Source organism: Desmodus rotundus, chromosome 5 (genome assembly GCF_022682495.2).
Source record: "Desmodus rotundus isolate HL8 chromosome 5, HLdesRot8A.1, whole genome shotgun sequence".
NCBI classification, from domain to species: Eukaryota; Metazoa; Chordata; class Mammalia; order Chiroptera; family Phyllostomidae; genus Desmodus; species Desmodus rotundus.
Window position 1 is genome coordinate 102381404 of NC_071391.1, and position 15769 is coordinate 102397172.

The window sequence follows — 15769 nt, forward strand, 5'->3', positions numbered from 1 at the left end:
ATTAGTTTTACTTCACCCACATATCTTGTGACATAAATTAAGCCTATGTATTCTTCCCTTGTCATCGAAGCAACTGATTTTTTATAAAATCAGTCATATAGCCAGAAAAGAGTTTGTCTTTACGTAGAAACTAAAAAAAAGAAACTCGAGATAATCTACATGAAAAAGAATCACCTTAACACAATTATTTCATATTACTTTCATAGGCAGTTTTACTAATTTTACTGCTGCACCATTATTATTGTTTTTAATAAAGTTACATTTAGGTGTTACAGTAGATTTGACCAGCTATAGTAAATAGTTGTTACCATTTTCTTCACATGTAATACTTGTCAAATTAGTGGCTTTATGAGTATACAAATAATTAAGGGAAGATATGTAGACAGTGTATATATGTACATTTTATACATTTTAAATACTGAAAAAAAATCAGCACCTAAATGACAATGAATTACAGATAATCCTTGCCCAAAATACAGAATAGTTTAGACAGTGCATATTATTCATTCTGAGTTTAAAAGCCCAAGTAAACCTCAAGATTTTTTCCCATATATACCTCACTGTCCCTGCTGAAGACCATATGTGTATGCATGTGTGTAAATATATGTGTGTATGTATATATACATATAATCATAAATATTTTGAGGTTGGAAGAGACCTCAGAACTCATGCCCCACAATCCTGTCATGGCATGGAGAAATACTGCTCATGGGACAGTGGCCACATGTAAGGACTCTGAAGCCAGACTGCCTGGGTAAAGCCCCAGCTAGGCACATACTAGCGATGGATCCTTGGGCAAGTTACAATACTTCACACCTTTGTTTCCTTCTCTATTCAATGTGGACTAACAGAAACTACATGAGAGATTATGCTGAGTAAATGAGAGGAGGTACAGGTAAAGGGCTCACTACACTTCCTTACATATAAGGAGCAATTAAGAAGCCCTTAGAGTTATGCCATTCAATGTCAGAACACCCTGGGGTACCTCTCAGTCTTGTGTGTCTGAAAACGATTTCTAAAAATCCATTTAATAGTCCACAATTAGAAAAGTCCACTAATTTTTCCTGGCTCTGTAGCCTCATCTAATTACTTCTGACTCAAAACTACTTCTATAAACACTGTAATTAAATTATAGATGGGGCCCTGGCTGGTGTGGCTCAGTGGATTGAACGTGGGCTTCAAACCAAAGGGCCGCCAGTTCAATTCCCAATCAAGGCACATGCATGGGTTTCAGATCCCCGGTATGGGCCACGTGAGAGGCAACCACACACTGCTGTTTCTCTCCCTCTCTTTCTCCCTCCCTTCCCCGTCTCTAAAAATAAATAATAAAATCTTTAAAATAAATTAAATTAAATAAATAAATAAGTAAATAAATAAATAATGGATGGTATGACATAAATTTATGCTAAAGTGGCTTATGCAGACTTTTCATTCATTAGTCACTGATTCAAAAATATCTATGAAACACTTACCATTGACATTTCAGAGGCTAATATTTGAGGCTACCCTCTTTCTGTAGTTCCATTCTCTGAAACTTCCATTTCTCACAGATGTGTTTTAAAAGTCTCTACAGCCTAAATTATCCATCATGCTCTTCCGCTTATTACGGGTCTGGCCTACCTTCTTCCTTCTCTGAGACCTTCCTCCAACAGTTGCCCACTTTTCCCCTCAAGAGTGAGAGCATTCAGTCTCCACTTCCCCACCTCCCATTCATTCTTTCACCCCCACTGCCCACTCCATAGACCACCTAAACCTTCCCAAGTTCAGTGCCTGCTCTAAAGCAGCTGACCATGAACTACACTCTCTCCTGGTCTCCGCCCTCCCTGACCATTTCTTTTCAAACTCCTTCCTAAACTGCTTTCCCTCCCACTGCCCTTCCAGTGTCCTCAGCCTACTTCTCATTCTCTCCTCACTCTTCCTGGAAAATATTGTCTAATTTCACAGGTGTCACCAGCACCTGTACGTTGATCGCTCCCAGATCTTTATTTCTGTCCTATCCTTCTTTCTAAACATAATTATCACACAGCAAACTTTCCGCAGGCAATTTCACCTGGATGTCCCACAGGCACTTCAAAGGCAACATATTCAAATCCAAACACTTTATCTTTCCCCACTCAGCTTGCTCTTCCTCCTCTATTCCCTACTTCATCACACAAGCTGAGTATTCTAAAAGCATCTTTGGCCCCTCATCTCCCTCATTCTCCCCATCCAGTGGATCGGTAAATTCTGCCAACGTCATTCCCTACACATCTCTCTATCTAATTCCTCTCCTTCTCTCCATCCTCACTGGCTTGGGCTAAGCGTCATCACACCCTGCCTGACCTCCTGATCTCCCAGCCACCAGATTCATCCATGGAAAACACCTTCTAGAAATAACATAATGCAAATGTGACCACTGTGTTCACTTGCTCACAGCCCTCAACAGCAGGCCAGCACCTCCTGTAAAATGGTCAAGCTCCTTGGAATGCCATGCAGAGCCCTCCAAGGCCTAGCCCCTGGGCCTCCACTTCCCCGACTCATCTTCTGTCACTCTCCACCTTTAATGCTCCAGACCTGCAATTTACCCATGTCACTGTTACTGTTCACAACATGCATTTTTTCCCACCCATTTGCCTTTGCTGACATTTTTGCACCTACCACACCCCTCCTGCTCCTAGCCTGACTGACTCCAAGTCATCCTTTAAAACTCAAATAGAAGTAACTTTCTCCAGGAACTCTTCCCTAAAACTCCACAATCAGTAGGATACCTACCCTTCTGTGTAGTCATTAGAATTCCCTATCAGAGCATATAAAAACCCTACAGAGATTATTTAAAATAATCTATTCCAGGCTAAAGTATAAATACATCAAGAATGAAAAAGGTGATCTATTCACTTCATGTCTGGCTTGATTAATGATTGTTTATCTCAGTCCAGAAACTTATAAATCTAGATGAAGAAAGTTACAAAGTGCAGGTTAAAGTATTGATACTGTTTTACATTAGTATACATAATATTTTAGGACTTTAAAACATTATGTTTATCCTGCTGAGGGTAAAAGTAAGGAAAAGAATAGAAATTAATTTATGTAACTAATTATCTACCTAAACATTAGAAACTAAAATACTATACTTTCTTTTTAGACTATAAATATTTAATTTTCATACTCAGAACTTGTTAATTCAGCCTTGGAGTTATAATTCAAGTAGAAGAGTGGGAAAGGGGAAAGAAGGATGGCTAGGTAGTAGGTAAAGTTCACCAGCTTGCCCACGGAAGACTTTTCTCAGGTACTCCGTGCATAGTAAAAGATTAAACTCTACTTATTAAAAGACAAACACTCTAAAGGACAGTCACTTGAAAGGTGTAGTTCTCAGAAGAGGCCATGCCACATTCTAGGGAAGGACCTATCTTCAATGAAAGAAACACAAATAGGAGAATCCATGTGGCACCGGCTGAGCGGCCCTCTCCTGTGCACGGCCTTGCTTCTGAGAAGGACTCAGCAGGCTCTGCACACAACATCTGTCCTGAGCTCCGATTATCCCACAATGGGAGATGATCAGTGCCGCTCAGACACAGCATGGCCTTTGTCTGCATCACCCAGCCTGAGCCCTGACCACGAGGCAGGCTAAAGTCTTCCTCCCAGGCAGTTACACAGCTAGAGGTACAACTAGTAGTACAGTGGCATAGAGGTGTACCACCATAAAATAGTAAATAAACTGATTTTACACTGAAAAGAGAAGTCTATTGCATATAATGTTGTTTGTAGTAGTATGGTCTTCCCATGACTGCTAACGCTGAAGTCTGTAACGGACAGCTCATATATTTGGCTCAGAGGGTCTCTAAAGCTACACTGTCCAAGAGGTGAATCCACCATGGCTATAGACTAGGAGAGGGGCTGAGCAGAAGACTTCAGAAAGTAGAGGGACCAAACATTCTGGGTCCTAAACTTCTGTGTCAGTAAACTGCAGTCCTAGGTCAGCAAAGGTACCTGCCCTTAGTCTGAGGTAAAGTTCTCAACCTCCAACGGCACCTTCCACCTCAGCATTTCTGAGAAAGGACACCGACAGGCTCCCTGCCATGCAATATGGTTGGCATGAAAGGGAGCAAACAGGGCCTACTGCCTGTCTTCTCAGGCCAGGCCCAAAGTCTGAATAATGTAACCAAAGTGCAAAATTTAACTGACTGTCATCAGTAGTGTTTTTTTCATAAAGAACAAAAGGGAAGTTTTTCCTTAAGACCTACCTGAGCAAACCACTGACTCTGAGAGTACTTTTTCTCCCCGAGAGTTGTCTAAATCACCTGACTACGCCATTCTTCATACCACATACTGACAGCCAATAAAGTGTTTTCTCCAGTGTGAAGAAAATGCATGTGTGAAGAAACTGGATGGCACTAATACGAACCAAAGCAACAACCAAGCATTTATCTCCCTCACTATGGGCCTAAACTGTCTCCGTGCTGAGGGCAACAGTCTGGAAGGAAAAATTATAGCATTGCATATCACAAGAAATGGCTAAATACAATTAGACAGCATAATGCATTATGATGTATATGGCAGTATGTGACAACTAGAAGCACAAATGAAAAGCACTGCCCCAAACAATGGGCTAAAAACTATTGCAAGTTCTTCCTCTGCGGGTTCACATGTGTCTCAAGGCTGTAAGATTTAAATTGGACACTACTGTTCCCGAAAAGTCAGCTAACTTTTCAAATCTGAAATAGCCACAATTGTTTAAACCAAATCTGGCTTTCTCTTACTAGCAACCGTTTTCTCTGCCATCTCAGAATAGAAGTATGTGTGTGATGCGATAGAAGTATGTTTGGGGTGATGCACACACCCAAACCCTCATTAAGAAGATAAAGTAAATAAACTTCCCGCCAATCTCACAGCACATTCAAAGCCAATTGTGCTCTGTTTACTCACATAATCAGTCCTGTCTGCACATACTTTTTTCTAATGAAATAAGACTGGAAATTAAACACAGAAACTGCAGCTCAGTCTGACCACCTGATGGACTCATGGCACTGTGGTGAGGGCTGAGGGAGAGGGTGGCTGGCTGTCCTGGGATAGAAGGTCCCCATCTGGGGTGTCTGACACTTGCCATTGGCTCTACTTGGAGCTGAACTGTGATTGCTCCTAGGACTCCAGGAAAGTTGCAATTTGCATCTATGGCCACAGGGTAGTGCAGTAATTCTGCAAATAGCCGCACCCCCCCCACCCCCCACACACACCAATGCCACCTCCACCACCCCCAGTTCCCTCACAAAGAGAGAGTAGAGTAGCTGGGAGAAAAGGCGGACATTGGGTCTGAGTCCTGGGCACCTGCAGGAGCTGCTGTGAGACCTCTGACAAACCCAGAAGTGTCTGTAAGACTATCTAGTTACTCAGCATTCTCTCATGACTCAGAAGGACACAGCCTTTGAAGGATTAACAAGAACTGTAAAGCTGTAAAAAGTAATTAGCCTATGTATTACCAACTTTGTTTATTTAGGTTTTCATGTTTACTCCCCACTATATCCCCAGTAGGATACAATTAACCACCCCCTCAATCATCAGAAATATCAGAAAGACACACAAAAATAAAATAAATGCCACCTCTAACTGTAACCTCCCGGCATTATGGAACTGTAATGCTACTATACAAAGCCTCCCCAACATAAAGAAGAAAAATGAAGTATTTTGAAAGAGCTTCTGTTTAAAGGCCTTTTTATCCCTTTAGTTCTTGCCACTCAAAGTTAAGTGTGTGGACCAGCAGTAGTGCCCGGGAGCTGATTAGAAATGCAGAATCAGAGCCCCCCACCCTGGATCTAGTAAGTCAAAATCAGTATTTTATCGAGATCCCTAACTCATCTGGAGGCACACCGTCTTGGAAGCGCTGACCTGGGTGATGGGTAATAAAGAGAATACACTGACCTACATCCTCAAAACAGTCCTCTAAGCCTTGGGTCTCTTCTTCCTCACAATATATTTGATAGAAAAACAAATATATTTTTAAGTGTAAAGGCAAAGCCAGGTTATTTCCCAGAACTGGTGATGATCCACTAGACACAGGGGTGTCCAACCTGCAGCCCACGGGCTACATGCATCTCAGGATGGCTGTGAATGCGTAAAACCGCAACAGAACATCGTAAATTTACTTAAAACATTAGGAGATTGTTTTGTGATTATGTGCTGCAATGTATTTAATGTGTGGCTCAAGACAACTCTCCTTCCAGTGTGGCCCAGGGACGCCAAAAGGCTGGACCCCCCTGCAAAGCCTTTTTCTATCTAAACTGCCAGGTTACTAACTAACGTTTCAGTGAGCACTGACAGAAACTCTTCTGTCACTTCATAATTCATGTAAACAGTACAGGTATGACAAGAGAGGGTTTGTGAAAACCAATTTCCTGTCCATATAAAAGGAAAAAAATGTTCAGCATCAACTTAAACACATAGCTCTAAACTGAGTTTCTATGTTAGTGTGGTCTCCAAATTATAGACATTCTTGCTCACCTCAGTCAACAATGAACCTCCTGGGAAGAAATTACGTGAAGGAGTTTAAGTACCTTCTGCCTTTGTCCACATGTGAGTGGAAAAATTACAAAGGGGCAAAGACACAAGGACAATACATACAACCAACGACTTCCGCACTCTTGATTGCACAACGCTATGCCTGGAATGATCGCAGACCTCTGCAAGTAGAAGGGCTCTGAGATACCTGATTGCTGCTGGTCCACCTACCTAGGAGTCTCTTTCCAGAAAGTACCTGGCAGGGGGTCTACAGCCTCGGAGACACAAGTAATTGTTCCTCCAAAACAGAGGGTGTCACATTACTGTTAGATACTGTCGCGTCTACTTCTCTTCCTCCGGCCCTTGAGCAACCCAGAACAGCTCCGGTCCTCCTTCCCACTCCTTCAGACACTCTGGGGGCCTCTCTCATGTCCTCAGGTGTTAGTTTCTAGAGAATCAAACTATTTGGATGGTATGGTATCCTCCTACCCTGGTGTAACTATGTATTTTGTTTCTATTGAAACTAAATTATGATTAGCCTGACATAATTTAATGAGACCCACAGTGCCAAATGAAGTCATTTGATGTAATGGGTAGTAATTCAATACATTCTCAGTGAAACATCAAAGATTATGTAATGGTTAATGTATCTACATATGTTAGTAGTACAACCATAAGCAAGGGCATATTTGTCTGCTACAGCATGATGTACAACTAAGAAAACTACCAATCTCTACTTTAAAAATGTCCCAGGGTCCCATTACCAGGGACAGAACTCTGCACCAGAAGGATGACCTAGCCCAATGTGGCCTTTCTGTATCCTTCCTTGTTTATGATGAAAAGGCATTTTTAAGGAAGCAAAGGGTACAAAAGAACTACATTTGGCATTCACAAAGCAATTGACACTTTTATTAGCATCACAACCTTATGAGGTAGGCCAGTACAAGTGCTGTCATTTTATAAGTGATTAAACCAAGACTGAGAATAGGAAATGAGAAAAATTGTGCGCTGCCTAGGGCCAAAGAGAAAGCAAGGCTGGAGACAGCTGAATTCAGAAACTTCAATTAAATTCCCAGACAAAAGGGAACAGGCAACACTGAATGTAAGTTTTATGGATTTCACTTTGAAATAAAACAAGGAAACATTATGTTACCATTAAATGATATTAAAATCATCTTTTATGGCCTTGATTTTGCCACCAACGTTTTATTCCCAAAATAAAGAAAATTTAAACGGGCAACTTATTCCAGGTTACAAATACCATTAACACGCACACACAAACACACACACAAAAATCTTGCATTCTATTTTAAGAGATTAATTTTTTCCCCTAATGTGACTGTTACTTTAATCGATATTATGCGAAAGGGTCTCAGTTCAAGTTGCTGAACCTAAAGTGTCATTGAGTAGACCCACTCTGGTTCAGAGGGCCATCCTCCCAAAATAGATTCTTAGCATTTTATAACCCTCTTACATTTTCACAAGGAAGAATCTGGAGTACAGGACGGAGCCATTTTCCCTGACACAATACTTATCCTTAGCGTCATCAAAAGGCATTTGAGGAAAAAAAAAAAAAGGTATTTGGTTAAAAACCCATCTACACATCCAGCGTTGCATCCTTCCTGTTATCCCGGTGGCCGCCAGTTGAACTCCAGTCCTCTGTGCCCTGAATTAACCAGTATCCCCACCTGGCTTGCTCCAAAACACACCACCTATGGCACTGGGTGGATGAAGTAATCAGTTCCTTCACCCCAGCACTTCACTTCTTCCCATCCACACCTCCCTGCCTCCTTTACGCTGGCCATCAGGCCCTTCAAGCAGCAGCCCAAAGGCCCTGGAAGCCACTCTTCTTGGGAATATATAGGGATGAGCAAAAGTAGGTTTACAGTTGTGGATATGCAAACCATAGTTTACTCTCATATTACATATTTTTCCATATGAACAACTGTAAACCTATTGTACTTTTGCCCAATCCCTGTATTCACCCCATACCTACTGAGACCCTTTCCTACCTCTGGGGCGCTCTGGGGCTCTAAACCAATGAGAGTGCCACAGCCAATCACATGGCCACTTCTAGCCAATGAGATTGAGTGCCACCAACTACACTGCTCTAACCCAGCAATTTTCAACCACTGTGCTGCAAGAATTTTTAAAACATGCAACACCTGACTATTTAGTCAGGGGCACTGACCTCTTTTTTCTTAGATTGTCAAATAAAAAAATGACAATAGCCATAAAACAATAACCGGCCAGTGTGAATGAATCAAAATTATACCTATCTTTTTGTCAGATTGGCAAAAATATGTTTTTTGGTGTGCCACAGAATTTTAGTAATTAGCTGTATGCCATGAGATGAAAATGCTTAAAAACTGCTGCTCTAGATCAATCACTGCAGAACTAAGGCCCAGGCTCAACCCACCTAAGTGAGGGAGGTGGTCCCATCGCTGTATACCTCAATTTCTTTGTGTTCTGGTGACCTGCTTTGACCTCTAAGGACTGACAAAAGGAATTCGGCAGGCCTTAAAAAATGTTTGCTTTGCTGGGGCTGGAGGAAAGAGTCAAGGCACCTGAGGGTCAAGATCAGGGGTCTGGGGCAGTTTTCTGACACTAGGAAGGGCCCAGGAAGCCTGACTAAGGAGGCCTGGAAGAAGCCATGGCCTGGATATGTCCACTGGCAGCGGATCTGAGAGAACTACGTGTGTCAGTAGGCACTACAGGGAGCAGCTCTGCTTTGTCCGCCACCCCCAACAGAGCACAGTCCATCCTCACCCTGCTTCAGGTAGTAACTTCATCTTCACCAAAAAAGCTCCACACTTCATTCCCCCTTATTTCTATTCACAGTCTTCCCTCCTGGTGGACTTTCCTCCCTTTTATTTTCTCCTAAACCTATATTTCTCCAGGATCCGTATCAAATGCCACTTAACCATGAAGGTCTCACTCTCTCAAGGGGACATGCTCTTGTCCTCCTGAAACAGGCAGTGTCAGCTTTTGGTTACCCTCCTGCACACTCCCAGCACACTCTCCTTTGAATCCGGGGGGGGGGGGGGGGGGGGGGCGGTGAGGGACAGTTTATTTTGTTTTGTTTTTTGAAACCCATGGATGGGGAAAAAAATTTTTAAGGAAAAAAAAGAAATTGTCAAAGTGCATCATACATAGTACAAATAAGTGTAACTTCATGACATTTTTGTCTCAGTTATATGTGTGTTCTCAGATATAGTGCGTTGCAATGTTAAATGTACTTGTTACTGTGAGTCATGGTCTAAAACATTTGAAAGCCATTGCTCTACAGGACCCATGCTATTCCTAATACTCTAAGAATGTTTATTGAAGAAATTAATGCGTATGAAATATCCATTAATTACAACTTCAAAGGTTCAAATTTGAAAGAATATAAAGTATAATGCTCATTTGGACAAAAGTAAAAGGATTCTGGCCTACATAAAGCTGTTGGGGAGAGGGGTAGCAAAGAGGAATCTAAATATTTACTATTGTATTGCGATTGACTTTCTCCTCAATAACTAAAATGTGTTTATACTTAAGGAAGATTAAATCCCATTTTGACTAAGTTCACTTTGGAAAACTTTTCTCATTCACTAAAAACAAGTCATGATTGCTAAGTTCTGCATCTTTAAAACACTTGGTATAGGTAATTCCACGATTCATGAAAGGGTTTTCAGAAACACCATGAAAGCCTTTGTTCAAATTCTTTCTTTGCCCAAGATGCCTCTATGTCCTGCCAATACCCCACCCCCACCACATGTAAAAATTCCATTCATCTTCCAAGGCTTAGTTCAAAGGCCACCTTTTCCTTCCAAGCCTTCAAAAAAACCACACACACACAACTCAATTTTTCCTCTTTCCCTCCTCCACCATCCACCCCAGTCCTAAGCGTGGTCTTTCTCTCTTCTGGATCAAAAATGTTGAAAACCTCCTTTTTCACCCTTCTCATTCCCCTACTAGAAAATAACATTCCAACCCATGGTTTATTCATCTTTGTATTCCTACAGCAACCAGCACAACGTCTTGTACTTCGGAGATGATCAATAAATATTTGTTAAGTGAGTAAAAGCAGTGGTTAGCCTTTTAAAAGGAATGGTCATTATTTTAAAGGCCCTAAGGAATGGCTTATATGCCCAGCAGCTGATCAGAAGCTGGTGGAAAGCAGGAAGAGCAGGAGGAATGGAGCGGGAGCCTATGCAGAGGCACTCTTCCTCTGGACATCTGCTCCTGTAAGCTGCCTGAATCCCCAAATCTTCAGGTATTCAACTCTACAGGTGAAGAGCTGTGGAGCAAGTGCAGAATGAGTGTCTTCCCGTATTCCAAATTGTCCACTCTTGCTTCAAATCAGTAATGGGAAATGGAATTAGAGGTGGAAATTTCTTCTCAACTTAAAGGGTTTTCTGAAAAGAAAAGCTGAAGCTGCTATCTGGAGGTCAGAAAACCTCCCTTGAAAAATAAGTACAGGTGCTTCTGAGTTGGGGAGGGAGGGTGTGTAAGGAGGCACAAGTGATGGCTCTTGAATTATCAACTAATTGTCTATATTGATTATATTCAAGAGTGCCAAGTCTTTCTCTTCCTGTTACCTCTTCATGTCATCTGGGGACACTTTCTGAGACCACTAGATTAAGCTAGCTCAGGTTCAAACCTACAGTCATAACTAACAAACTGCCATATGTTTTACTGGAAAACAATGCCCACCAATTAGAAAAAATTGTCGGGGGATTGAAATACCATTCTCTTTTCCTTAACCTGTACCTCTCCACACCCTCTACAAAGAAAAATGTTTTTCAAAGATAAATGAAAGAAAGAAGTTTTTGGTGGTCTTTATTTTAATATTACATGTTTACTTTAAATATACATGTATTTATATAAATATATTTATATTAAATTCCAATATATTTTAAATATATATGTTAATTCATATAGAGTAGGCATAATTTCCTAAATCGTGGTATTTTGTTTTCGAATTTTTAGTTTTAGATAAATATCATTCAGGGCTCTGACTTTTTCTTTCATATTTTAACAAAACCTTAATTTCCAGTCCATCAAAATGTTGTTCTGTGATTAATTTTAGGGCCGCCATCATAAACTGAGAGACATTTGCAGGACTGTGAAAATACAGTGGATTTGAAGCCAGAAAACTGAGCTCTGCAATTAATGCCTAGTTTGAATACAGGTCCTCCAGTTCTAGACGCGTGACCCTGGGCAAATTATCTGAGCTTTCTCACCCTCGATCTCCCAATCTGTAAAATGGGAATAATTACAGTAGTTGCTTCCAAGGTTGCTGTGAAGATTAAATAAGCTTAAAACATGAGATGTATTCTTTTTATCCTCACCCAAGGACATGTTTTCATTGCTTTTAGAGAGAGAGGAAGAATGACAGGAAGGGAGGGAGAGAAACATTGATGGGAGAGAGAAGCATCAATTGGTTACCTCCTGTATGAGCCCCCAACCAGGGATGGGGGATCGAACTCGCAACCTAGGTATGTGCCCTAACCAGAAATCGAACCTGCAATCTTTCACTTATGGGACGACACTCCACCTAATTGAGCCACATTGGCCAGGCAAACATATGATGTATTTAGAAGAGTTAACACATAATAGATTTAGAAAAGGATCTGATAAATGGTAAGTGTTCACTAACTGTCCATTTGTTTTATAGTGTCAGTAAAGTCACTTTACAGTTCAAAGCCACTAGTTCCTTGTTTATAAAATGGGACTACTACCACTTGCCACAACTAGGATTGTCATGATATTCAAAAAAGAAAACAATGATATGAAGATACCCAACCCACAAAAAGTATACAAATGGTAGTTACTCTGGATCACCTATAAGCTTAAAAGCAAACCATAAACTTAAAAACTTATAAGCTTAAAAGTAAACCACAAAATTGAGTTAGAAAATACCATCAAAAATTCATCTATGACTGAGAAAACATCTATATTAAAATACAAACTCAAGCAGTTTGGTTTATCTTTGTCAGAAACATGCAAGCTTTTGTAAAATGTAATTCTACATCTGTAACCCAGAAACACTCCCGCAGCCAAGCCAAACTGTCCTGTACTGTAAGAAGACAGCCGGCATGCCTTCACAAGCCAAAAGTAAGTTGATACACTAATTAAAATCTGATTTCATGTACAGCAACTCTTCAAAAATGATTATTTTTTCACTTTTAAAATAGTAAGTATATTGTGGCTAATGTAAATTTCAAGTCAACTCGACAGACACTTACTGTATGACTGTGCTCCAGTTAATTCACCTAGGAACTACGGATGCAAAGGGAAATGGGCTCAAGGCCCTGTGCTGGAAAAGCCCACAGGTTACGGCTGATACTTTCAAAATATTACTCATAGAAATCATTAGGGGGCTTCAATTTGAGTCAGCAGGCAGACAAGCAGCATGAAAATATGCCAAAACAGTTAGTTCCTCCCTCTGACTGAAAAACTGCCTTTAAAAGCAAATGTCATTTTTAAGGCACAGTTTCTACCTAGAAACCTACTGAATTTGTGCTAGAAACCAACATTCCTAAATGTAAACCTGTAAAATAATAGGTATCTGTAAATGAAAGGCTGAAATATCCCTGGGAGCAACAACACAGTAATTAGCAACTTTTATAGAGTAATAACATGTTCCATATTCTTTCTATACTGGCTCTTTGAAGTTCCCAATTTTCCACAGTGTAACATATAAAAGTTTTATTACATTAGGGCCCATCCTCATGTATTTTATAAGAAACTGCTCCACAATGCGCTAGCTCTGTGTCAAATTTGTGACACCTGGCTTCAGAAAGATGAAAGTCACTACAAACCTAACTCACTGAAAATATACATACATCCACATATCATCTCAACAATCTATGATTTATAAATCATAAAGCAGTTTAGCTTTAAAACTGCACTTTGAATATTCATGTGCACACCACTCGAAGTTGAAGACATGTGAACTCCTTACGGAACTAACCGCCCCCCCCCCCCCAAAAAAAAGCTCAGCTCTACAATAAGCAATTACCAGAGGCAGAACACGGTGTAGTTAATATGCTTGTTTCAGCAGATGTTCATTCCCGTAAATATTAAACAGAACACAAGTTCCTCCAGGAATAATATGCAGGCAGTAATTTTACCACCTGAACGGGACTAGTTGGAAACATTTAGGCGTTGGCGGGGGTCGGGGAGGGGGCGGGTTGGTAAGAAGGATGTAGAAGCAGCCAATGAGATTTTTAAAACACCCGCAACCGGAATTAAACTGCTTCTAGGAGCTCCTCAATGTGAGAACCTGGGCGCAGAACCCGGAGGGCTTCCAGGCCACCGGCACCCCGGGCTTTGAGTCGCGAACCGGGCAGAAAGGGCTGCGCGCGGCGCTGGGGGTGGAGTGGGTAAGAGGAGGAGGACGACTGTGCAGAGGTGTGCAGAAAGGACCCAAAGGAATCGTGAACCTCGAGGAAATGAGTGTCCCTGGGCCAAGGCCTCTCGAATTCCCACACGGTGGAACACTCGCCCCCTGCCCTGGTGCTCACTTCCATCTCGGGTGGGAGTGGGTGGGAGGGGCAGAAAGCACGCAGCGGCCAAACCCAGCGCCGACAGGCAGTGGCTGGAGCATCCTCTAAGGGCACTTCGCTGCAGCCCCAACTCCAGGGGGTCGCTGGCGTGAACCCGATGCTCTCGGAGAAGAGAGAAGGGGTTCAGGGGAGGGAAGGCAGGAGAGAGGGGCTAGGGTATGGAAGGGTGGGTCCGGACACTATTGACACGTTCTAGAAATCGGTTCTTTTTCTCTTTCCATGGCTGCGCTCTGCCCCTGGCTCCCCAGATCATCGGCTTCTGGGCTGGGGCGGGCGGCACCGGGGAGAGAAGACTGGAAAGGGGGCAAGAAGACGAGCAGGCGGCCGTGCTTCCACCCGGTGAGGCAGGAAGAAGCGGGCGCGGCGGGCGCCCGGACCCACCCCGCCCCCACGGCGCAGCCCCCAGCCCAGGTGAGGCTCTGGCCGAACCCTCGTCGCTCCCGCCCGCCCTGGCGGCCCGCGCGGGGACTCACCACAGCGACTCCAGGTCCCATTCCTGGAGCAGAGCTAAGTCGAAGCTGTCCATGGTGGGAGGTGTCGGTGTCAGTGCCGCTGCCGCCGCCGCCGCCGCCGAGGCTCGGGCCGCCCGCGCGCTGCAACGAAAAACGGCGCTCAAGGTGCATCCCAGCCGCGCCGGGGCGGCCGCCGCCGCCGCCGCCCGTCCCCCTCTTCACCCCCCACCTTGGTCAGGCTCCCCTCGCCCCCACCCCGACGCGCGCCGGCGGGGCAGCAGCGGCCACACTCACCCGCTCGCCGGCTCCCGCGCAGGCACACTCGGGAGAGCCGCTAGCTCGCCGCGCCGCCGCCGCGCCTGCCCCTCCTCCTCCCCGCCCCGCCGCGGCCCGGCCCGCTGCCCCCGCCGCCGCGCTCCGCGCCGCCCGCCGCCTCTTTCTCCTCAGGGAGGCGCGTGTGCGCGGGCGAGGCCGAGGCGCGCGCACCCGGAGCCCCGCGCCGCGCCCGCCCGCGCGCCCCTACGCTCCCCGCGCCGCCCCTTGGGGTCCCGCGGCACCCGCAGGCCGTGCCGTTCTGCTCCCCGCACCCCTGGCGCCCGCCCGACCCTCGGCAGCTCTGGGACGCCTGGGGCCGCCCTGCGAGTGTGGCGGAGGGTCAGGCGGCGGCGCCGGGCGGGGGATGCTGAGCGGGCCGCCTGCCGCACCTCCTGCCGCCCGCCCGGGCCCGCCCGGTCCTCCTGGTCTGCAGGCTCTTGTTTTGGGCCCAGGATCCACTTTGACCCCGCCGGGCTCTCCCGCCGCGGGGAGGCTACAGACCTGGAGTCGGTGCCGGGAAATTCGGGACCGCCCCAGGCCCGTGAGAGTTAACTGTGCCGCCTCCAGCGGCGCCGTAAACAAACCGTTTAAAATATCTGGAGTCAGTAAGTTAAGGGAAATTAATGAGAAGCGTGAGGGTAGCTCTCCTGGCTGGACCTGCAGTTTGGCCTGCAGTGGGGGTCCCACCATGCACCAGCTGGTTAGTCCCTGGAAACCAGGTTCCCCTCTTTTTATTTCTTGCAGGGAAGGGGGCAGGCCTCTGGGTGTAGACTGCAAACTTCCTGCCCCATCTCCAATCTTGGGAGTGTCGTCTGTCAGCTGGAAGGGTGATAGAGTGCCACTGTGGCTCCCAAAAATCAAGTCCCTATTATTGCTTCCTTTATTTTAAAGAACATTTTCCCCTTCCTGACTATTATAGACATGCTGAGAAGCCCACGTCTAGATGTGTTTCTCCAAAACCAGGAACCCTACTCAGTC

General features: G+C 44.3%; 1 protein-coding gene across 4 annotated transcripts in view; it reads right to left on the reverse strand.

Moving 5' to 3' along the window:
- AFF3 (ALF transcription elongation factor 3) overlaps nucleotides 1-15769 on the reverse strand; it is a 571288-nt gene that overhangs the window by 516347 nt on the left and 39172 nt on the right. For 3 of the 4 annotated variants that reach the window (XM_071221520.1, XM_071221519.1, XM_071221518.1), the window contains exon 2: nucleotides 14498-14617. In XM_071221520.1, the coding sequence (XP_071077621.1) occupies nucleotides 14498-14550 (53 nt within the window). In that variant the 5' untranslated portion in view covers nucleotides 14551-14617. Of the gene's footprint in view, nucleotides 1-14497; nucleotides 14618-15769 lie in introns of those variants that run through there. The other variant, XM_053924521.1, reaches the window with a different exon arrangement.